The following is a 25,522-nucleotide window of genomic DNA, read 5'->3' as shown; positions in this document are numbered from 1 at the left end:
CGCTGATCCCCTGCACGACAGAATCGCCGTATGTTTTATTAGTCTCCTATTGCCTATAATTGTATTTGCCTCACCCGCGCATTCCGTGAAGTAATATAGAGGCACCGTCAGCCTGTGTGAGGTCGGCTCAAAATCTGTTACCTTCACCTGTTGACCCCATATCCCCATCAGCTGATAAAATATTGCAATTGCAGTCCAGCCGCGAGAGTTATCCGATGGAAGTTCAAAATAAGGAGCGGAGAACCCTGCGACAGAACAGGTTGCACCCAATCACTTACCTCCAAACGCACCTCACACCCTCGCCCAGTCATACAGCGTTGTCACTTTCATATGAAGTACTGAAACAACCTTGAGCCACCAAAACAAGCCCTTTCTTTGAATTACCGAAGCAGGGGATTGGAAACATAATAAAGATACACTTTTGTATGTTTCACAGAAGTTTTAATAACCGACCCAGGTTTTGACAATACACTATCATTTTTAAGGTTGAAAATTACACCTATTTCAACTTGAAAATGACAGTGTTATATCAAAACTTGGGTCGGTTATTAAAACTTCTGTGGAACATACAACAGTGTATCTTCATTATCTTTCCTGTCACCAAGTTCCGCCAAATATCGCCGTCCACCCTTAAAGCCCGTATGACACTTGCCAATTTATTGGCCAATCCATTGGATATTGGATTGTGGACCCACTGACACACACCAATTTCTAGCCCAATCTCCGTTTCACAATATTGGGCACAATTTCTTGGCCAATCTAGATTTTAGAACGGGTTCTATTTTCTCGAGGCCAATCTCCAATCAGAACTCAGTCTTGTCGACTCCTAGTGGCCAAATCTAGAAGCTCGTTGCAAAACATTTCACCTCGGAATTTTAATATCATATATAATAACTTTAGAAGCATAGCAATCCATGGAATAGCTCAAATAATTAATATGTACTTTGAGAGAACATAAATTCACAAACATCAACTGTCTAAAGTGGGTAATTCGGAAATAACATTTCGGATATTTAATGAATAAAAACGTCGTGATTCTCCTCGATTGCGTCTATATTTTATTTAAATTACAATTATTAAACTATTTTTCATGATTTGAGCGCTAAAGTTTCGGGTGAAAGTCCCAATTGATGACACAATCTCTGTTTATTCGATGAACATATTCCAGCCAAAACGAGCCGCTACGTTATCTTGGCTCACCTACGAGATCACAATATTTCCTATCTCTCATCATTCAAGGAACTCATCCGAATGAAATTTCGAGCAATTCGAGAATATCTTTGCAGCCCCTCGAAATAGTTATTAAATTTACAATTATTATGCCACCTCCCATTCTGTAGCTCATTGGCAATGAATCTGCGTCTTGAGATGCTCTTTTGTCATTTTGTGTTATGTGGCGTTCTCTAGTGGGGTATTAGAACACTATAACGGCCAATATTGGTGTAAATATTGGTACGTGTCATACGATGCCTAAAGCCCAATATTTTAACCAATATTGCGCGCCGATATATTGGCCAATAAATTGGCAAGTGTCATACGGGCTTAAGTCAAAGAGAAGGGGATTCTTCATTTTGGTCCTTCAAGATAATCGTCCCTTCCGGCTGCTTTCTTCCAGGAACCCTTTCGTTTATGTGTGATGTGGGCGTTTCCCTTTCTTACCTGGCAACCTTGCCCCCTACCCCCAACTAGACCCTTCGAAATTTCACCGGGAAACTTTCGGCGGCCGGACTGTAATTCAATGAATAACAGTTAAAACATAATATTAATCCTTCATATCAATTACGTTCGAATGAGTGTCGCAATTATCTTTGCTCAAGCGTTGACTGGCAGAATCGTTACATGGTAATATCTAGACAACCGTCTTTTTATATCGCATATGTGATAAGATAAGCCCGCTGTGTGTGTATAAAGGCCTCTCTCTAAGGAAAAGGCTGCATATATTTCGTGGGAGATGCATATGAGGAATTGATCCTCCACTTTATCCTTCACGCCTTGTTAATTGAGAGGTATTACTCCATCATTTCGGGCTCAAGTTGCTGAGAGTTGAATGGGGCCATTCAGGGAGATGAATTGCCTCCTATGAGTATAGATAATATTCCAAGATACTAAAAGAAGTAATTTATTTTGCATTTCAGTGTAGCCCTTTCTGTTTTGGGAATAGGAAAGTCAGAGAAGAAGCGAGTACCTATTCCAACCAGATTGTCTAACCAATTAGGTGAGTAGTTACGCACGCGTTTAATCCATGCTTGTATTTTACTTATCAATTACTGTGTGATAGCCATGTTTTAAATAAGCATGTCCGTCGAGTGGAGGGATTTATTTAATGCAATTGCCGCCGTATACCGAGCAGTGGCGGCGCGTGCAAATACGCATGCTAGGAGGTCCCATACATGACTGAATTATAATAGAAAAATATTCCTTTACAACGAGAAATATAAAAATTGTGTCTGCATATGGATGAAATATGAAGCTCCGAACGCTACAGGTATCTTGTAAGCGAATTCACCGCTCTACCAGTGTGCGATCCCGTGGCATCGCGCCGGTCGCATATTTGGCCCACGCAATTACTTGTGGGTGTTTAAGATGTTTTTTATCTATATTATATTTCATCTATGGCATTCTTTCATATTACTATCGACGAAAGCTAAATTTTTAATTTTAAAGAAACCTTTTAAAAAGGTCTTCCACTTTTGTCAAAGTTAGGACATTTTGGACAGAAACTCTCAATCATTTCTTGATAGACAGTGTATGTATCATTTAGCTGCAAAGTTTACCACGTAAATTAGATGAGACGTACCTCCGACTCTCCATTTTACTATTTTTCCCTAGCCTTTCCTAAAGAAATTTTCCCAGCCTCTCATTTCTTCATCCTCTTTCAACATCTACAAAAGAGTAAACCTACGTTACATATTCTAGTCATTTTGGTAACGTGCTCTGTGTATGTCGCATAACCTTCCCGGAATGTGATCGTTGCGTGAAGGAATCACTCCTGTTAAAATTTTAAGACTGCTTTTGATGTGGTATGGTGCGATATTTAGGGGATTACCTCATTTCTTTCTAGTGGTTTTATGTTTCACTTTTGAGTTCGTATGTACTTGACTATATTTCCTAGTGTCCTTACGTTTATGAAGCAAGAAGGTTACTGTAGTAGGCTCCACTTTTTCAGGTACTGCTGGAGCTTGAGCTCACTGCGTTCCAAAGTACCGTTGTTCGATGTGGCATTTTCGTTATAGGAAGCTAGATCTTCATTTTTAGTTCATGAGATCGCAGGCTTGTCCATTAATAAAATATTTAACCGTTTTTTATTGGCAGGATGTCGTGCATTGGCAAAAAATAAGAAAGATAATAGAACATTTTTAGCGGAAGAAATCGAAAGCACATCCAACGAATCTTCAGATTCCAAAAGCGACCATAAGAGTGATGTATCAGAACAAGCTGAGTGCAAGGAAGGCACGAACACATATGATCACCATTTAGCCACAGGCGTAGTACTAACACTGACATAAGTTTCAAAGGGAGTAATCATAATATTACTTGTATAAACTATTTAACAGGCCTTGAACCGGCAAAGATACGCCTACCAAATGGGGTTTCTACAGTCGGGACAGTTATAAAGAATATAAGTAATTTCTATCGTATGCTTTTCTTCAAAGTATGTGAAAACTAGAAGGTTCAGTACTCATTGGTTTTAGGAAGAACGCTATTTTAATTTCGTTTTTTCCGAAATAAATTAGAGTATAGTACTTCTTCCCGCGAAGCACTATTCTGGGGAGGTAAGTCAGAATGGGATATCCAAAATGATCTCGAACCACAATGAAACAAAGGGAGGAGTAGATTTCTTAGAGCAGTTTGGTCACGAATATACATACAAAAGAAAAACGAATCGATGGCCATTCGTAAGCCTAATGAATGGAATAGATATTTGTGGAGTTCCAAAATACGTAAGCTGGTGTTTGCTTATTCAGGATGGGAATGAAAATACGTTTAATTAGAGGCTATTATTCATCCTTGGTCTTGTTTAAGGCTTAAAAAATCTTATCTACTTTTCATTTTTTTGAAAATATATTATATCATTTAATTTATTTATCTCCATTCCCTGTGTCGATTTGTACATTACTGTCAACAAGGCATTTTTTCAAGGAAAGAGGTTTCTTTTTTCCGAATATAGAAATTACATCATTACTTTTTTGATGCACCCTTTTATTAAGGAAAGTAAAGCCAATAAGGAGTGGAATATCTTTAGTAGTCATGAGTCTCTTTAAGTATGGACAAACCCTCTATTCATTTGACGTTTACGATATAACTTAATACTTGCGTGACATCCTTTTCAGCGGTTTTAAATAAAGATTTCTCAGTCGGGGTTCCATGGCATTTGCAAATGTTTGACGTTTTTGCGATAATTATTGCACTGTAAGAATCCGTTGGGTGATTGAGTAGTGCAACAAAAAATCGCGCTCAAAGCGGAGAAAAACTCATTGCATAAAAGCTAAATCTCATCAAAGGTGATGAAAAAGATTCTTTCTGAATTTTCAAATTTCTTTGGGCGATAAAAACTTATTTCTACGGAATTATCGGTCATATCGAATTCGATACCCACTCATGTGGTCTGAGTGTTGTGCATACATGGATTTTACTCCTAATTAGTGACAGATTTAATTTTTTTCTTAATTTGATATTTATGGAACTAAGTAAAACAATTTCAACGTGTATTATGTGATATATGTACAGTAGACAAATGCTCCAAATCTCATGGTTTAATGCTAGCTTTGACAGTGTATAATTATGAGTAATGCATTTTTCCATAGGTCAGACAGCATTTGATTTCTTTATTTCAAATACATTTTGTATCAGTTAATAACTAACAAACGCACTTTGTCCAATTGACGTACTATTCACGTTTCAAAACTTAAATCCCTACTCAACTCAGGTAAGCATCCACAATATTTTTAAATTTCGTTGTGTACGGTCGCATGAGTTTTGATTTTGGTGAATATTACGCGTTAAATATATGTAAAGAGGTATGCATTTCAGCGCTTGAGTTTAAATTCCTTTACGATCATCAAACTATAATCTCAGCATGTTTTAGTTCTTGTGATTCCACCAATCTTCAATGGTGTTATACTTGTTTTATTCTACTATTTTCGTGGCATTTGCATGCATTAATCTGCATTTATAATAAAATAGTAGTTGTTGATCAAGCAAAGAAAACATTCACCTGTTGAGTGGACTGCATGTGAATCTGATAGTTTGGGTGGCAACGCGGACATATAACAAAGACTTGAATACTTTTGATGAGTGTTTTTCACCATGGCTGAATGAGAAAATTTCTATATTCAACAACGAGAAGTGACATTATCTTAGGTCACAATCATTAGATCTCTTTTGATATTCTTCTTTGGAGTTTTTAGTTTTAATTAAAAGAAATTTCCTACACTGAGCGTATATTTTGGCGTCATCCGCAGTGAAAATGTGGGTCAATTTCTGTATTACTGCAAGTAGAGTGGGACACAGATGTAGATGGTCACGCGCACAGAATTCATTCTTGTGAGGGCGTATTTCCCAAGCAAGATCAAAAGTGGATGTCGGAGAGATAAGAGATAGTCGGAAAGTGGATAAAAGGGAGATAAGAGACAAACTGGAGGGAGATCATTGGAGTGACGGTGCATCCATGAAGCATGAAATCTTGTGAGTGGAGGTCTCCACCATCGTCAAAATATTCCATGGTTTTTGGGTTTTAGTCCGATGGCATGGCATTTTGAATAGATCATTGAGAGGTTAGGTAACTTGTATTTCCAAGAGAAAAGAGGATGCGTGGAGGGAAACCCAGTGTCAGCCCGGCTTCAACGGACAGCAACAAGGGGACTAAGACTTCACGTTCAATCCGACGGTTGGGTTTTAATACTGTTTGTGTCCTCCAGAAAGTAGTGTAGAAGATATTAAGAGTTTTCTGACAAATTTCTGCCACTATCTCTCTTTGCTATTTATATGTCACTCAGGAAGATTTGTATGGCACTAATTTGTTTTTACCATTAACTTTTGTTATCCTATTATTTTCGCTGCCAATCGTATCATCTTATCATGTCTGAGCATGAATTTTTGTATACGGTACAAGTTATTGAACGATCTACGGTAGTTGAACAGTTGAAAGAAAATAAATTCCCCAATGCCGTACTCTTTGGTGGGCAAGGTGAGGGGGTGGGAAGTTACAAGGCTGTCAGGGGGGTAATACACGGAAATCAAGCTAAAACACTATGAAACAAAACAACTCACTCACTCACCTTGCAGATTGGCTCTAAAGAACACATTTCCGCAAGGGTCTCAATCACATACACATTCAGGTTTGCGAAGCTTCCGCTTACAACAGTAAGAAACAGACAAACTTATAAAATTAGGAAAACCACGCTCACACTCGGGCACCTCTTGGATTTGTTTTATTTTCTTTTAATTTCCTATACAGCTTCAAGAATTTCAAACCTGAGCATTCCATCTTATTCTGGGTTGCACAGCGAATGACACATTCGCTATTTCTTTCACGTTCAAAACTTTCCCTGAAATAGTTTGCCAGCCAGCCAGAACGATTCCCTCTTCTGCAGATTCGTTATTCATTCCATCGTACTAAGGATGATTGGCTGTGAAGGCATTGCATAAATTTCACTCTTGGGCAATTTTCCTTTTATTTTTCGTTGCGTATTATGCAAAAAATATATTTCATTAAAGCCCGTATGACACTTGCCAATTTATTGGCCAATATATCGGCGCGCAATATTGGTTAAAATATTGGGCTTTAGGCATCGTATGACACGTACCAATATTTACACCAATATTGGCCGTTATAGTGTTCTAATACCCCACTAGAGAACGCCACATAACACAAAATTACAAAAGAGCATCTCAAGACGCAGATTCATTGCCAATGAGCTACAGAATGGGAGGTGGCATAATAATTGTAAATTTAATAACTATTTCGAGGGGCTGCAAAGATATTTTCGAATTGCTCGAAATTTCATTCGGGTGAGTTCCTTGAATGATGAGAGATTGGAAATATTGTGATCTCATAGGTGAGCCAAGATAACGTAGCGGCTCGTTTTGGCTGGAATATGTTCATCGAATAAACAGAGATTGTGTCATCAATTGGGACTTTCACCCGAAACTTTAGCGCTCAAATCATGAAAAACAGTTTAATAATTGTAATTTAAACAAAATATAGACGCAATCGAGGAGAATCACGACGTTTTTATTCATTAAATATCCGAAATGTTATTTCCGAATTACCCACTTTAGACAGTTGATGTTTGTGAATTTATGTTCTCTCAAAGTACATATTAATTATTTAAGCTATTCCATGGATTGTTATGCTTCTAAAGTTTTTATATATGATATTAAAATTCCGAGGTGGAATGTTTTGCAAAGAGCTTCTAGTTTTGGCCACTAGGAGTCGACAAGACTGAGTTCTGATTGGAGATTGGCCTCGAGAAAATAGAACCCGTTCTAAAATCTAGATTGGCCAAGAAATTGTGCCCAATATTGTGAAACGGAGATTGGGCTAGAAATTGGTGTGTGTCAGTGGGTCCACAATCCAATATCCAATGGATTGGCCAATAAATTGGGAAGTGTCATACGGGCTTAAGTCTCATATGCGCCAGTGCGCTTTTTTGGCACCGTCTTTGACTATTTTTAAGGTAATAATTTGATTTTAATTTTGTTTCTTTGCAGATAAACTTCATTATTTCGTGTAGACGCTGATATTCTGCAATTCCCTTCGGCGACCCTTGGAACCACTTCTTGTTTCCATTGGCATATTACTGTCAGCTTAACCCAAGAAACACTTTCGTAATAATGTCAGTCAACGGTGCTGATAGAGTCGCTAAGGAGTTTGTTGAGGAAAGGCTCTTTGCTGGATTGGTGACTGGTTCGTTTCTTCAGCATAAAGAGCTGCTGGACATGCTGGAAGATGTGGATGCAAGCGGCGTGCGGCAAAAAACCCTCTTGCATGTTGGGGTGAGTCTTGGGAAGGCCGATTGCGTGGAGGAACTACTGGCGAGAGGGGCCAAACCAGAATTGACTGATGACAATCAAGTGGATGCATTGTCTTTAGCTGAGGAGATGGCTCGTCGCTTCCCTGAAGACATGGAGCGCTCAGAAGTTCTAAAGTTGGTGTCCTTGGTACACCGCAGGGACCAGGTGATAAGGCGTCACCTTCAGTCGTCATTCAGTACGAGCGCTACCTACCCAACACCCGTGGCCACACCAGATAAAGACATTGCATCTTTGAAGTCCTCCGTGGATGCATTGAGGAATGAAATGAAATTTCTACTGCGTCAGTTGACCTTCTCCTTGAAGGGACTCAAAGCACAGGTGTGTGGACGTGACGAACTCTTGCAGTGCTTGGAAGAGGCAATTACCTCAACTGCAGAGCATGTAACGTCAATTAAGTTTGGCCTGGGAGAGGAGACTGCCGTGATTGCGCTTCCCTCTGATGCGGCAAAAGCTAGGCAGGAGTGCGTGAACGCCATGTTGTGTAGGACTACTATTGTATATGGAGATGGGGTAGACACCATGCGTACGTATTATGAGAGACTGTATGATGAAGATGAGATCACTAAGTGTATAATGAAGTATCTGAGTGGTCATGATCGGGTGAAAATAGTGGTGGACTGCGAGTCTAATGACATTGGAAGGATGAAGTATAAGTTTGCGGACTTGGGCGGGACTCAATGGTATGGGACTGTATGGCGTTCATTTTGTGATTTGGAGACTGAGACTGTGTATTTCGGCGCGAAGGTTTGCTCGGGTAGTAGTGATAAAAGTGTATGTACTTATTTAGCTTGGGCCCTCTCGAAATTATCTCTCAAGTTAGTCTTTGGAAATGAGGCGTTGCCGTATGGACAGAGCGATGCAGATTGTGAATGTGAGTGGATGCGGGCTCTACAGGAGGTGGGGAGGAGTAAGAGGGGCGGGGCGTTCCATTGGGGTATGAGATATGCATTGGATCGGAGGACACATGCGGGTAAGGTGTGTTACCTGGCAGCGGCAGTGCCTGGAATTATCACTTATTATGGATCCACATTAGGAAGAGCTCTTCTTCATCAGCATGTCCCTCTCCTTCACTCTTTGTACTGTAACCACGTGGTGCCAACACTGATAGCCAAGGCGACGGTGAGTCCTCTTTTTATTCCTCAGACAAATTATTCCCCTTTTCTTTCGTCGTATAATATCATGTATTCGTGTCCTATTCGTTAGCTTCCATTTTGTACCTATTTAACTATGAACACTGTCCATATCTGCACTAAAATACATTTCAGTGTTTTTTCTCTTTGTCATTGGGTAGGAGAGATCAATTTCATCTTAATTTTAAAAATGATGGGAGCGTTTTTCAGAGCCTATCATAGTTTCAATTAAAATATTCAATTCGTTACCCAAAGCACTCGTCTGTTGGCCATTAAGTCATTTTATAAATTTTTAATGTAAACTATTTTGAATATCAACAAGATTTAGTCATAATTTATCTTCCTACTCTTAGAGATATGTTTGGCAGTAATGAAATGATATTTGTTTGTAAAAAAAACAGTGTTCTTATTTGTTTTATATAAGAATTGCCTTTGAAGAGTAGAGAAGCGTTTCACAAGGGGAGACCACGAAACCTTGCGCCGCTTTTCTCAATGCCGTATTTTTAATGGCCTTGGGATGATGAACACATCTCTGAACTAGTAGTGGTTCCATTTTATGGGCCTTAGTTTGGCTCTAATTAATTATTTTTCATGCGATATATTCACAAGCCGTATATAATTTCAAAATTTCGCTCCACTTAGAAGATGGGTCAGGTGGGGTTGTGGTAGCGAACGTCATTCCACCCAGGGGGCCAGGGTTCGGGGCTTCTTCTTGGTAATTAAATTTTTTGTCTTCATTGTGATTATACGGCGTCAAGTTTTTCATTAACTTTAATTGCGGTAAGCTTAGGCATGGCACAATTTCTTATCATCATAATGGCGTTTAGATATTTAAACATGCCATTTCAACCGCGGAGAAATGAAGGCTACACTTACTACTCTCCTCAAAAACATACCAAAAGATCAAAGGGGGTTTAAAAGTGGCGTTTTTTCGAAGAAATAACATTAGTTGGTTGGCCCCTTGGAAGGGTTACGGAATATTTTTGGAAGCTGCGAGCACAAGACGCATTTGGCGTAATTGTTGCTAATAACCCTATAGCAGGCTCGACTGTTATTTTTACACAACCGGGCGAATAGCGTACTTTGCTCATGATATGTGCATATATGATAACACTCCACTTTTTAAATTAATCTTTATTTGTAGAAATTAGGTCAATCTTGTATATTTATAGCTAATAAAAATATAAAGGTACCGGTGGTGCACGGCCGGTCACGCGGCGTAATTTATACGCCACGTGTGACGGGTTCCTCTTGCTGATCTAAAAAAATTAGCTACAATACCTCCAACTTTGAACACTTGCAATATAAACAGTCAAAGTACATTGTAGGAATACACCAAATAATTCAAGCCCAGTATGTACGTACAATGATGAAATCCTTGGTTTTCGAAAATTGACGTATTTCATACGCCAGCGCGCGTGGCCCAGGGTAACCAAATTTTATTTCATCCTATTTGTTAATTGAAATTGTATTTCGGAATGATTGTTGAAGCACATAGGTATTGTGTAAGTAAACTCCCTTTGGAGTAAAGTGATCACTTAATCTCGAACTCTTGAAATACGAATTAAAAGTGCCCGAGAAATATGGCATTTTATATTAGTTTTGTGTTCGTATTAATTATTTCTGTACCCTTATTGCTGCTCGCCGCAAGCATTTCATGATATTTGCTGTCGCAAGAGTGGTTTTCATTTTTAATGTGGATGTTGATCAGCATAAGAAAAGAAAAAGTGAATATTTAGTGCACACCAACCCTAGCTAGTGTAGTCGTCGTATCTCATCGCTTGAAATGACACTGATGAAATACCTAAACGCCATTACGATGATAAAAAATTGCCTGTCTAAGACTGCTGCAATTAAAATTAATGAAAAACTTGACGCCGTATGATCACAATGAAGACAACAAATTAAACTACTATGAAGAAGCCCCGACCCCCGGCCCCCTGGGTGGGAATTCGTGCGCTACCGCTTCCCTACCTGACCCATCTTCTGAGTGGAGCGAAATTTTGAAATTATATACGGCTTGTGAAAATACCGCATGAAAATTAATTAATTACAGCCAAACTAAGGCCCATTCAACGGAACTACTTGTAGTTGAGAGATGTGTTTATCATTCCAAAGGCCATAAAAAATACGGCATTGAAAAAGCCGGAGTAAGGTACGTGGTCTTTCCTTGTATTTTTTCCTTCATTTCAAAGCAATGATTCTTACGAACAGATTCAAAAACTCCATATTCCGAATCCCGAAATTATTTCCGATGTATAACTTTTGTTAAAGCAATAATATACTAATTGATGCCAAACGAATGTTAAATTTTAAATCCAGGAAAGTACTACTAATCTGACTCACCAAAACATGGATTTCTATCAGAGCAGAGTTTGTTTTAAGAAAGTTGAAAACTGTTGGCATAATTTTGGCAGTGGTTGTTTATGGACCAAATATTGATATTTAAGTTGTATTTTCGGTTAACATTCCTTAATTTCCTTCAAAGATGACATCCATTTAGTTCATTTGTTCTCCTTTCAGCGATGAATATGGCTGCATATACTTTGGAGGATACGATGGGGACATCCCGAAGAGGAAAATTCCGTTTATATTTACCACATTATTATCAAGCATTCCAGTGCTCTGTAAACTGATTGGGTTTACCCTATTACTCACACATATAGAATAATGGTAACACTTTGATTAACACATTCGGTGCGAACATTCAGGACACGACTTTACTTAGGACCGGGAATCTTTTTCTTTTGTTTACCAACCGTTGCTTTACATAAACAAATTTTACACCAATATTTTCGCTGAATTTCATTTTTAAACCGTTAATTTTTAAACATTATCTCCGCCGCCTATCGGCGGCTGCCCGATCGGCGAGATTGTTTTCAAAAATAGAAGTTAGCGCATATCTTTCTATTTCCTACTATTTGTTTCGGATAATATTTCTGTAATGTAATGAATATCTATGACCAATTTATTAATATTGACGACAATTTTACCAACAATTTTTCAGGTCATTACCATGCCGCCTATCGGAGGCGACCCGCTCTCCGTGATGTTTCCTATTCTGCTAATGTCGGCAAGCAAGCTCTTTCCTCGCATAGCAATTTAATTTATTGGTCTCACGATTAGACTAATGCAAGCCAGAGTAGCAAAAACTTTGAACATAAAAATGTATTTAAGTATACTAAAAAAATGTGTATTTCAAAATAATTACACGATATTTTGTTTCAAAACTTAGACTGAAATATATTTCTTCTTTGAATACAATTCACATTCATTATTAATTCAAACAGTAATTGGATAAACATTGCAACAGTTGTAATTGGATTTTGCAACATATTTACCGATTAATAGTTATGGAACACTCTAAAATAGGGTTCAAGACATAGTCCTGGTTCACCATCACACATTGGGCAGTACGTGACGACGTCTCTTCTTATTCCTGTCGGTGAGCAGTTACGACATCTTTTTCTTTGTGCTCTTGAACCCTTTTCACTTTGTATTTGTATTGGCAAATGGATCTTTTCCTTTCGCTGGATTGGCGCTGGAATTTCTGCCGGCTAGTTTTTGAAAATAAGACTGGCGATTACACTTTCACGAAAATTCTGAAGCCTCATGTGTTGGCTACTAAATTTATTATGTAGTATTTGCGAGTTGTTTAGAAGTATTTGAAACATGTGTATCCCTAATTTTAAATACCATCTCAGGCTTCTTCTCTCCACTGGATAATAAGAAATAATCTGGTCCGCCCTATCTATTCCCCCCATAAATTTGTTGTATTCAGCTACAACGCTTGGTTTTTGAGAAATTTTACCCCTTCTGTTTGCTACTTCTATCATCTCTCCACAATGCTCCGAGGAAATCATTAAAACTTCTCTTCTATCCTTCCATTTGCATATGAAAATTCCGTCTTTCGTATACTGGCCCACTACTTCTCCTTTTGCCAATTTTTTATTTACAACATTATGAGGGTTGCCTTTCCTAGTGTTTCGGAGAGTTCCCGTGGAATATACTTTCTTTCCCAGCAGTTCTCGCGACAATTTATAGCTTTTATAGAAGTTGTCCATGTACACAGCATGACCAACATTAGTATAATCAGATAGAAGTGAATGTACAACTTTTTCTGAGTGACCAACTCCCCCAACATTTGGATCCTTGGAACCTGCGTAAACCAAGCAATTCAAAACAAGCCCATTTGGTTCCGTTAGCATATACAATTTAATACCATATTTATGCCTCTTGTTTCTTATGTACTGCCGGAAATATAGTCTTCCCCTCCAAAGTACCATAGATTCATCTAAGCTAAGTTGTTTCTGAGGATAGTACACTTTTTACATATTGGTCTGGATAAGATTCAAAAGAGGGCGGATTTTTGTAGCGTGGATCACTTGGCTTTGGGTCGCCATCAGGAGCGTTACGGCCAAAATGTAGGCACCGCAAAATGATCATGAACCTGTCTCTTGGCATGGCCTTTGAAAATGTGGGAAATTCATAAAGCCTATCTTTTCGCCAATAATATTGAATTTTATTTATTCTGATAAGCCCCATATGAAAAAGTAGCCCTAAAAATATTTCAAACTCCCCTCTTGTCAAGTCTTTCCATGGTTTCATTTTAGATTTATCAGCTACTGATTTATTCTGCAATTTTTGGGCATAAATATATGTTTCAGAAATTATGTGGTTGAAAAATTCATCGTTTGCCAAGAGCATGAAGAATCCTATTGGATCTAAAACATGAGGCCGTATTTTGAGTCCAGAATTTCCAGTAAAAGCAATAGGAGTGATAACTGGCCGTTCAGTTTGCCATCCTGCCGGGGATATTCGTTTACCTGAATCACTTGAGGCCTGACAATCGCCATTTGCACCACTATCATCCTCGGAGCTCGCGTCGGTTTCCTCATCTTCGGAGGAGACATCAAAATCCGAATCTGTTGCACTTCCATCCGAAATTTCTTCTTCCCTCTCAAAGAACCGAGCGATGTCTTCGTCGGAGATAGACACAGGGTGATGAAGTGCGCTCCTTGTCCGCTTTCTTGATGAATTTGGTTTATTCTCCATGAAGTCTTCTTAGAGTAAAATAAAGAAAAAGGTTAAATTATTTCTCATTATTGCTGTAAACATTGAAATCAAACATTTCAAATAAAGTCGTACATACCAATTGGGCTGGTTCTAAGTTTTATCTTAAGTATACTTGAAGGTATTTTACGTAATTCGAAGCGAATGGTATTTATGAAGCAACTTCTTATTTATCCTGCGGAAAACAACGAGACCATAATCATTCTCGGTATAGCAGCAACAAATAGAAATTCATTTTTTATGAATAAATAGTAAATACTACTGTTGAATTCTAAAGATAATATCAATAAATAGAATAATTACATTTATTTTTAAAATTGTACTTACCTTATGTATGCTCCGTCTTTCCAGTAATGTCCTGTTTTGTAAGCTTAAAAAATCCTCAAACTGGAGTGTGAAAACAGTGATGAATTAAAAGCGATCGTAATACGTGTAACCCATTGAAAACGACGAGTAGTTATGCGGACGAGATTGCCGTTTCCCCTTTATATATAATGACAATTGACCTTGAATAACAATGTCGCGAAAATAAAAATGAAATAGGTACATTGTACGATGCACACAGCCAAAAAGTGTCTCCAAAAGGCAAACTGATGGTTTGCTACATAGGAAGAGTTATCTTGACTGTTTTGAAGATAGCGACTTGCAAGATTGTATAAATATAATTGTGGAAATATGATAAACGGAAAAAGGGTAAAAAACGCGTAAGGAATACACGGAATCAAATGACATTCTGAATGAAAAATAAGAAGGCTTCAATTGTATTTCTGAAGCATGACATTTGAGAACGGGGGGCAGATTTTAGAATGTAGTCCTATGTAAAGACCGGGTAAAATTCAGGAGACAGCAGTGACGAGCGGGCGACCAAAAAATTTCATTTTGGATCACCAGTGTTTCAAGACGCCGAAAGGCGACGGCCGATCCTTGGGAAAACACGGCACGCCGCCTATCGGCGGGGCCCGACGCGAATGTGTTAAAAAAGGATTTTGCTAAATTGTATTACATCTGAATAAAATATGTATGCATTCCTATTCAATTGTATAAAATATTTATACGTTGTATGCAGACATGTATATACTTCCAATTGTATTGAGCCATGACTTTATACAACTTACTACAGGATGTACACTGATACACAATCTGTGTGCCAATTTATGAAATTTTCATTATGCCTCTATAAAGTTTAATACATTGTTTCATATGGCTGAGTTCAAACTATGTTTACGAGGTATGTAATTAACTCAGCCTTAAGGAAGCTAATATACAAGGTCAAATGTGAATTAATACCTCAAAATTGCTATTTTATACCATGTAGATCTATACCCAATTTTGTCTTCCTTTTACTATTTCATATTCATATCTCGTGCTTAAACAGCTTGAGATACAGTACTGGAAAATTTGAAAGGATTCATTAAAAAGTACTCGTTTCATTTAAATAGCTACCGCGCCAAACGAATTTTTTGTAGTTGGAAAATACAGAAATAAATTGACAACATATTACCATTGGCAAAATGGTTTAGTACATTTATTTGAAGATGAAATTCAGTTATATGTCTATCACTATAACATATCTGAAAACATTATTTTCATCATAAGAACGCAATTTCATACTTCCAATGAAAAAACCCTCCTTGCATTCAATATTATTTCAAATTTACACAAATTCTAAGTGATGAAGAATCTGACAAAAGAGAATGCACTATGGTTTTCAATGATATTACCTAAAGTTTCCAGTAATATATGGACACCCACGAGTCCCACTTAACTCATTGTCAGTAGGCTGGTTCGGTGAAAACTAGGAAGGTTGGCACATGAAGCACGTGCTCTCCGCTTCCCAAAATCTTCTTTAGCCCTTTCAGCATAATAAGAAGAGGACCACCTGCAAATGTCATTTCTTAAAAAAAAACCACTGCTATTACTCCCCGTTATTCTTTCGGCATGTTTTAAGGATGGTAGCACGCGTAGTCTTCGTATCTCCGCGTTCGAAATGACACTGCTTAAATACCTACGCGTCATTATGATGATAAAAAATTGTCTCGTGCCTGTGCTCGTTGCAATTAATTGTTGCAATAATTTCCTTCATTTGATAGTTTCATTATCTAATGATGGATGATTAGCCACGAACTAACTTATAACAAGTAGGAATCGTTTGCTTTCCCGCTCGTATGTTATTAGTAGAGCGTGGAAAATAAGTCTTTCGACTTGTTGTAAAAGTGGGACTAATGTGGTTTTAAATACAAATCTTCACTAATCTCATCCAATAAAACCGTTTTTAATGACTTTCTTAGAGACTTTTTGGGACTTTTTTGCTGTGGCGGGACTTTTTCGATTAAAAGAGACTTTTTCGGGACTTTTTATTGAAAATACCTGCCTAAATTAATATTTTGATGGTGATGGTTTTCCGGGTTTACACCGCGTTGATACATGTTTTGCGGACGACAGTTTCGGGCGCGTTCCAGCTCCCGTCTTCGGGTCCAAATGATTTGCAGATCTGTGATCCTTATTTATTTACAGCTAGTCAGACGGATGTTGATTTTTAATTCCATTGTTGGAAAAGCCGTTTGAAAGATGAGGATAAAGGATAGCCGTCTTCCCTATTGAAGTTATTTGGGTGACTCGCTATTTCAATCGCCTCCCTTATCAGCCTAGGGTAATATTTATTTTCCCTGGCGATGATTTTCGATTCCTTGAAAAGTATGACGTGCCCAGGTTCCGACCATGCATGCTCTGCAACCGCAGAAAGACGAAAATTTTTCTTTTCGGTTGCCTTAAGATGTTCATTTATTCTGCATTCGAGGGATCTAGATGTTTGCCCGATGTATGATAAACCACAGGAACACGTTACTTCATACACTCCTTCATATATATCTGATGGATGACGATCTTTTTCACTCCGGAGGAGGTCAGAGGTCTTCTTCAAACTTATAAATCGCGTCAGAACGTCATGTTTGGCGAGAACTCTAGCAATTTTTTCCGACGTTCCAGCCACGTATGGCAACAGAGCATGTGCCTTTGCCTTTTGCTGGTCTTCCTTTGCAATGTCCAAGGCCACATATCTTTTCTCTTCTTCCCTACGCGCGATTTTTTGAATCAGTACCCGATCGTAGCCATTTTCTTGGAGCGTGGTAAGGAGGTGTTGTTTCTCTCTAGCGAGCGAATCTGTATCCGATATGGAATATGCCCTATGATATAGAGTTTTAATAACTGATGCTTTTTGCCTGGGATGATGGTGTGATTTGGCATTCAAATAGCGATCAGTATGCGTTTCCTTACGATAGACTGAATGTCCCAATGTGCCATCTGATTTCTTCTTGACGAGAACGTCCAAAAAGGGAAGTTGGTTATTTTCTTCCATTTCCATAGTGAACTGGATGGAATTATTTTGGCTATTAAGATGTTCAAGGACAGATAAACTGAAAAGATTCCTTGAAAATCTTAATAGCCAAAATAATTCCATCCAGTTCACTATGGAAATGGAAGAAAATAACCAACTTCCCTTTTTGGACGTTCTCGTCAAGAAGAAATCAGATGGCACATTGGGACATTCAGTCTATCGTAAGGAAACGCATACTGATCGCTATTTGAATGCCAAATCACACCATCATCCCAGGCAAAAAGCATCAGTTATTAAAACTCTATATCATAGGGCATATTCCATATCGGATACAGATTCGCTCGCTAGAGAGAAACAACACCTCCTTACCACGCTCCAAGAAAATGGCTACGATCGGGTACTGATTCAAAAAATCGCGCGTAGGGAAGAAGAGAAAAGATATGTGGCCTTGGACATTGCAAAGGAAGACCAGCAAAAGGCAAAGGCACATGCTCTGTTGCCATACGTGGCTGGAACGTCGGAAAAAATTGCTAGAGTTCTCGCCAAACATGACGTTCTGACGCGATTTATAAGTTTGAAGAAGACCTCTGACCTCCTCCGGAGTGAAAAAGATCGTCATCCATCAGATATATATGAAGGAGTGTATGAAGTAACGTGTTCCTGTGGTTTATCATACATCGGGCAAACATCTAGATCCCTCGAATGCAGAATAAATGAACATCTTAAGGCAACCGAAAAGAAAAATTTTCGTCTTTCTGCGGTTGCAGAGCATGCATGGTCGGAACCTGGGCACGTCATACTTTTCAAGGAATCGAAAATCATCGCCAGGGAAAATAAATATTACCCTAGGCTGATAAGGGAGGCGATTGAAATAGCGAGTCACCCAAATAACTTCAATAGGGAAGACGGCTATCCTTTATCCTCATCTTTCAAACGGCTTTTCCAACAATGGAATTAAAAATCAACATCCGTCTGACTAGCTGTAAATAAATAAGGATCACAGATCTGCAAATCATTTGGACCCGAAGACGGGAGCTGGAACGCGCCCGAAACTGTCGTCCGCAAAACATGTATCAACGCGGTGTAAACCCGGAAAACCATCACCAAATAACTAACCGCGGAAGCCTCCGTATTAATATTTTGATGTTGTGACCACACTTGATCAACTTTGTGTCGGACAAATCTTGTTTTTTTATGTGGTACATACTACACGGAACAGATATTTACCGTAAAATGTAAGCTACTAACAATTGCTAATGCGGAATTTTATTGATAGCTCCGGAAACAGCAATGAATTATTTAGATTACTCCACCCTTCATGAAGTAAACCCATGCAGTGCTTCAACTCGAATGTGGTTTGGAAATGTGACGGTAGAGCTCACCACGTACTTATCCAATTGCATCTTAAATTCACACATTGTTTCATTCCCTGGGCCACCTCACCCTTTTTTTGCTAAGGGTGTCCAAAGACTTTACAAAGGGACATCATGAACCAACTTATTTGAACCCGGGTGGTCTGCTGACAAGAGAACAGCGGTACACTGTAAGCTAGCACCCTGCTTTTTGCAGGAGATTAGTGGAAAAATGATACAAATATATGAAATGTTATCTAGAATTTCCGACGAAGTGAATGTCTCACGTTGAGGGTAGATAGTTACAAAATGAACCTACATTGTAGAGAGGCAAACTATGCGCTCTTGGCACTCGGTCGAAGAGAAAATATGAAGGTTCAACAAGGACTGGTGAGTGTATACACATTGTATGAACACAATCCTATATATTGGAGTGAGACGCGTAAAGTTTCAGTCATTTGCTGAGGTCCCCAAGCGTTGCAAGACCATCGTCCGCTCGATTGTGCAGCCCAGCCCAAGAAAATGTACAAGGTGAAAGGACAGGCGTCTTCAGAAGCCAAGCTGACTGCGTATGCTTCACTATGCAAGTACCTGCAAGTTATGAGCAACAGTATTTACTGCAATGCTCGTGAAAAAACCGTCAGTATCTATACAGTTTTTGAATCTGACGACTTTAATAATTATAATTATTATTAAGAATTTTTTTGACATTCCCGAATAAATCAAAATTGTGAGATAAATCTTTAACTGTAAATTGTGTGTGCTTTTTATTATAATTCTTTATAAAAATACAAAGACCTATTTTGAGCTATGCTCAAAAATTAACATTAAAAGTAATTCTAATAATAATTTATCTTTCTCATTATTTTTCAAGATATCATCAGGCAAAAAGTCACATGTAAAACAGCACATTGACAGCTCATCGCATCTATCTCAAGTGAAATTAAAGGAAACCGTGAGCTTGCAGAGTTAACGACAGAGCCAACTATTGTTTGCAGCCACCGGCGATGAGTTTGCTGTAGACTTGTGCGAGCTATTTGTGGCATTGAACATTCCTACTTACAAATCAAAACACCCTCTATTCACATCGTTTATGGAAAAATATTTAAGAAGGACAGTTCCATCTGAGAGTTCTCTTCGGAAAACTTACTTGCCGAGACTCCATGAAAAAGTATGAGTTTCTAAATACTTTTACGTAGTAAATGCTGTAAAAATCTTTTTCATGCCTGCTCTTTGGATATAAGCGTTTAAAACTTTGGTATGATACGATTTCAAAGAAATATTCGGCTGTATCAATCATTGTATTACATAAATAGTTCACTAAAATATAACACATATGTTGAATGGGCATTCCCGAATAAGTCAACATTGTTCGATACATCTTTAACTATACATTGCGTGTGTTTTTAATTTTAATTCTTCATAAAATATAAAGACCTATTTTCTGCCTGCCTTTCAAGATGCATAGTTTTCGTCGGAAATAGTATTATCCATTGAAATACTTTTACTATTTCCTGGTCGTAATCCAAATGGAATAAGATTAAGAACGAAAAAGTATTACCTATTTAATAAGAAAGTAATTATGTTCCCTGGCCAATTTTTATTGCTCTTTTAAGTGTTTGCCGTAACATAAAAAAATGCTCTTGTGTTTTAGATAACGAAAATTATCACGGATGACCTGAAAGTAAGCAAGTTATATGCCATTGTTGATGAAACGACTGATGTTAAGGGCCGATATGTGTGCAACATATTGGTCGGAAAATTGACACCAGATGAGCCCAATAAACCCTACCTCATAGCATCCAAGGAACTTGAAAGAGTAAATAATGAAACGGTCGCTCGTTGCATTGACGAATCTTTGAGTAAGTGATGATACCTAATTTGGTATTGTGAAATTTTTGCTGAAAAGGCTAGCATATTCAAATTAGAACTGAAATAAATTAACGGTATAACGTATGTTGATGAGTTTTTGCCGCATATTTACCTTATTTATCGTAATGTAATCATTTTTTTTACAGCTTCCTTGTTTGGAGATAATAGTGATAGAGAGAATTTGCTTCTTCTCCTAACCGATGGAGCGGCCTAAATGGTTAAAGCCACCAAAGTTTTGGTGATTTTCTACCCTAAAATGATTCACATCACTTGCAAAGTGCATGCTCTTCACAGAGTATGCGAAGAAATTCGCAAAAGATTTCCCACTGCAAATAAGTGGGTCTCTACCATTAAGAAGGTAGGTACTTGCCATTAATAAAACTACAAATAAATTTTCCAATATATTACTGTAGAACTAATATTTAATATTTTCGTAGGTATTTTTGAAAGCACCATCGCGCGTGGAAATATACAAAACATATTGCTGCGATCTGCCATTGCCTCCAGATCCAGTCCTCACGAGATTTGGAACATGGCTGGAAGCTTGCGTGTTCAATGCCCAACACTTCGAGAAAATTAAGAATGTAAGTAATTTTTTGTAGTTATGATTGTGACTGATGAATCAATTTCATTATATGAAATAGAATACCTGCAATTTTGCTGAGTAAAAAATAACTAAAAGTGTACGTTCTACATTAAAGGGGAAAACTGTATTTTAATCTTTTACTTCAGGTTATACAGAATATTGACCCTGAAGACGATGCAGAATGTATAGAAAATGCTCGAGAACTCTTAGAAGATAGCACACTCTCACTGGAAATGATATGTATTTCAGCATCCTTTGGGTTTTTGGTAGAAAAAATCAAATATCTTGAATCTTCCATCCTGAGCCTCAGTGACTCGGTGTCTACAATAATGGATGTGAAGAAGAAACTTGTATGTGTAAAGGGTGAACAAGCCGCAAGTGTTTGTGGCAAATTGAGCAATGTTTTGGATAAAAACAAAGGCTTCAAGTTAATGACTGATATAGCTCAGATTCTAAACGGAGAGGTCAAGGGGTAGACATCTACTGTTTTACAAAAACTCACCTTAAGTGAAGTGGCTACGCTGCGATATGCTCCCATTACAACATGTGAAGTTGAGCGATCGTTTTCGACGTATAAACTTATTTTGACCGAACGTCGCACAACATTTACCATGGAAAACATAGAAAAATACCTTATCTGTCACCATTCCATTAAATAATGTTTTAGCAATACAACTCGAAGTGAATGAATATATGTTTTTTTTCCTTTATTTTACATCATGCAATTAATAAATAAAACGTGTTATCCATAACCTGTAATTTGACTTTAATTTTCCTATTTCAAAATAAAGATAGACATTGATCAGCTAAAAAAATTACAGGGGTCAACTATATTCTTAAACAATTGCTGATCATCAAAGAAAGTGTTATTCAGAATTTAAAAATATATTTTATAAAATTAAGGTGATCTCCTGTCTTAAAAGACCATAAAATAACACGTAAACTTAAATCCCGTAAACCCGTAAATCCGCAACTCTACCATCTCTTCTCCATCAATTCTGTTAAATCCAGCCACTTTCTCATGGAAATAACTCAGAATTTTAAAGAGACATTTTTTTTAAATATTGACGACTTTTTAGGCGACTATTTTTGAAAAATTGGAGACTTTTTTCCGCATAATAGTTTTTAGATATAATGATTTTTATTGGTAACTCAAAATAAGTTACGCAATCACCGGCCTCGGATTCAATAATATTCATACCAATCTGCCGTTCCTATCCGATACCGAGAATTAGCTTTCTCCGGTAGCGGCCAGGAACTTTTCTTTTCTTCGCCAAGTTACGGACTTCAGTTGGGAGAAATCTACGGTAGAAAACCAATGAGCAACAAAAACATCAGGAAAGACCTCAAACTATGTCCAGTTCTAACTTATCTAAAATCGCACTTGTCTAAATTCGAAAAATCTTTCGCTGCTACTAAAAATCCATTAATAGAAAATCTCTGAGATTACGAAATACCTGTTAAACCAAAATACCTTTATCCCAAATCTGCCCTAAACCCTACCCACATTCCCAATCCCTAACTCCCCCAATTAACTATACCATGACTCATGTAAATATTTAAAAAGTGATTGTCTTTAGTTGCAAGAAACAACAAGAAAAGGGAAACACCCAGGAGACAGCCGGATTGGCTGGGAACTGCGGAATAAACAATGAGAGAGATACTTGCGAGGACTTGCGAGGTAGAAAACCATTTCGCCGGAGAAAGGCACGATCAATTTACAGATTTAATCCCCAGCTTACCGTCAGAGGTGTGACGCGCGGCAGTAGCTCGCGGAAAAGTATTTTATTCCTTGAATATTGTTGAGTGGACAAAAAAGTGGGGCTAATTTTGGTACCTAATAACAGAAAAATTGTGCGTTAGCCTTGGTTATGAGGATATTTTTTTAATCGTGAAAATTGATGTTTTCGCATTTATGCTCTTTGAGCGACCTCTTAATGTAAAAAAATCTAGCTCAAATTTTTAGGATATCCATTCTGCACCCATTAGCATATTTCAAGAGGTGGAAATAAAGAAACCGAGAAAAATATAACTACTTGTAAGACGACTTACTATATACAGAAACGGTGACAGTGCAAATGTAATTGGGGTGAAAGATTACCGTGTCAACTATTACAAAAATGGTTTTCTCTATGCAAACAGATCCCAGCGATTAATGAAATTGTGATTAATCGTTTAGTGCTAAAACGAAGTCAAATAAGATCGTTGGAACTACTTGCATTCTCAGATGCATCTGAGAGAGACTATGGGGCATGTATTTACATCCGATGTACCAATAAAAACAATCAGCATACAGTACATTTGTTGTGCTCAAAGTCAAGGGTAGCCGAAATGCTACGTGACTGTCCCTTATGGTGGGCGGGTCCAGATTGGCTTAAACAAGTTCCAAGTAATTGGCCGCAAGGACATCAGGAAGAGTGCCTTGATGATATTCCCGATTAGAGAAATGCTATCATTCGTTTAAAGGCATGCAAGGTTGGAAGGCTATTCATTCATAAGTATTCAACCTTTACCAAATTACCGAGGGTAACAGCCTTCATGCAACGATTTATTTCCGATTGTCAACGGAAAAAACAGCATTCCTCTGCATCACAGACCCTTCATGAGTTGAATGCAGCAACAAGAAAACTTGTTAGAATTGCACAAGTTGATTCATATTCATCTGATATGACTTCATTGAGAGAAAACAGCATCGTAAATGGTAAGAGTTAACTCAAGTAGCTACATCCTTTTCTAGATGGTAAAGACATATTGAGAGAAGGAGGGAGATTGCATGCTGCAGCATTACCATACAAATCTAAACATTCAATGATACTTACACCAAAGCGTCATATCACAAAATTGCTAATTGAATATGAGCACCAGAGACTACTACACGCAGGACCTCAGCTGACGATAGCTTCACTTAGAGAAACCTTTTGGATACAAAGGATTAGGCCAGCAGTCAAGGCAGTGATACACTCCTGTATAAAATGCTTTAAGTTGAAGTTAACCACAGTTAAGCGGCTTATGGGCAGCTTACCAACATCTAGAATTGAACCACTTCGACCCTTGTCCAGCTCTGGAGTTGATTATGCTGGACCAATCTATGTCAAGCTACGCAATTCGAGAAGCAAGGTGCAGACGAAGGCATACATTGCTATATTCATCTGTCTTGCAACCAAGGCAATTCATATTGAACTAGTTAGTAACATGACCACAGCAGCATTTATCGCTGCATTAAGGAGATATATAGCCAGAAGAGGAAAATGCAACCACATCTACAGCGACAACGGGTCACATTTTGTTGGTGCTGAGCGAGAGCTTAAGATACTATTTACCGACAAAGAGCGACGAAGAGGATTTACTGATTTCTTAAGGCAAGAAGGATGTCAATGGCATTTCAATCCTCCAAATTCACCACAACAAGGAGGATTATGGGAAGCCGGGGTAAAATCAATTAAATATTATCTAAGACGAGTAGATGGCGCCTTTGAAGAAATGCTTACGGTTTTAAATAAGATAGAAGCTTGTTTGAATTCACGTCCACTATGCCCACTATCAGATGACCCATCTGGCCTTTCCTTCCTTACTCCTGGACAATTCCTTAGAGGAGGTGCCATGACCTCACTACCCGAACCTGATCTTTGTGATGTAGTTCTCCACAGGCTAACCAGATGCAGCGGGTGCAGCAGATAGTCCAGAGGCTATGAAGATGCTGGTCCAGAGAGTGTCTACATACATTACAGCAACGTCAGACGTGGACGGAAACATCTAAGAATTTGCAGCCGGGAGATTTGGTCCTCATCAAAGAAGATAACGCCTCTCCTCTTCACTGGAAGACCGGAGTTATCAAGGAGACTTACCCAGGAAGTGATGGACTTGTTCGAGTTGTGACCCTAAAAACATCAACCGGTCTATTGAAACGATCAGTTCAAAAACTATGTCCGCTCCCTAAGGTTTGTGATACGTAAATATTATTTTAACTTGTGTTTTTCTAAAAAGAGAGACCCTCTTTTGGTGGGCGGCATGTTGAGAAACCATTTCTTTTGTTTTTATCCATGCGCTCACTTCAAGGGAGCCATTCAGCCTCGCGCAACCGTCTCGGATGGACGTGTGGAACAGTTCCCAATCCTTTCAAGATCCTTTTTTACTTTGT

The 25,522-nt window shown here is 38.2% G+C and overlaps 1 protein-coding gene and 1 long non-coding RNA gene across 3 annotated transcripts; both read left to right on the top strand.

Annotated features, from left to right (window-relative positions):
• Positions 1–1,946: 1,946 nt before the first annotated feature.
• LOC124172587 lies at positions 1,947–25,321 on the top strand. Of its 2 annotated transcripts, none has more exons than XM_046552031.1 (4): positions 1,947–2,006; positions 2,136–2,215; positions 7,714–9,156; positions 25,022–25,321. In XM_046552031.1, the coding sequence occupies exons 3-4, from the start codon at positions 7,837–7,839 to the stop codon at positions 25,034–25,036; spliced, it is 1,335 nt and encodes a 444-aa protein (XP_046407987.1). In that variant the 5' UTR covers positions 1,947–2,006; positions 2,136–2,215; positions 7,714–7,836; the 3' UTR covers positions 25,037–25,321. The 2 variants fall into 2 exon arrangements, with proteins under 2 accessions (XP_046407987.1, XP_046407988.1); XM_046552032.1 differs by lacking the exon at positions 25,022–25,321 and adding an exon at positions 11,691–11,850.
• Positions 20,640–21,411, top strand: LOC124172593. Its single transcript, XR_006868201.1, has 3 exons — positions 20,640–20,788; positions 20,945–21,156; positions 21,236–21,411. It is a non-coding gene; the product is annotated as an uncharacterized LOC124172593 (long non-coding RNA).
• Positions 25,322–25,522: the final 201 nt, after the last annotated feature.

The sequence above is a fragment of the Ischnura elegans genome (assembly GCF_921293095.1).
Source record: "Ischnura elegans chromosome 13 unlocalized genomic scaffold, ioIscEleg1.1 SUPER_13_unloc_1, whole genome shotgun sequence".
NCBI classification, from domain to species: domain Eukaryota; kingdom Metazoa; phylum Arthropoda; class Insecta; order Odonata; family Coenagrionidae; genus Ischnura; species Ischnura elegans.
Note: the sequence above shows the minus strand (reverse complement) of the source record. Positions and strands in the feature narration are given on the sequence as shown.

Excerpts from the sequence above, each read along its gene's own strand:
- LOC124172587 (XM_046552031.1), top strand. The coding sequence starts at position 7,837 with ATGTCAGTCAACGGTGCTGATAGAGTCGCTAAGGAGTTTGTTGAGGAA.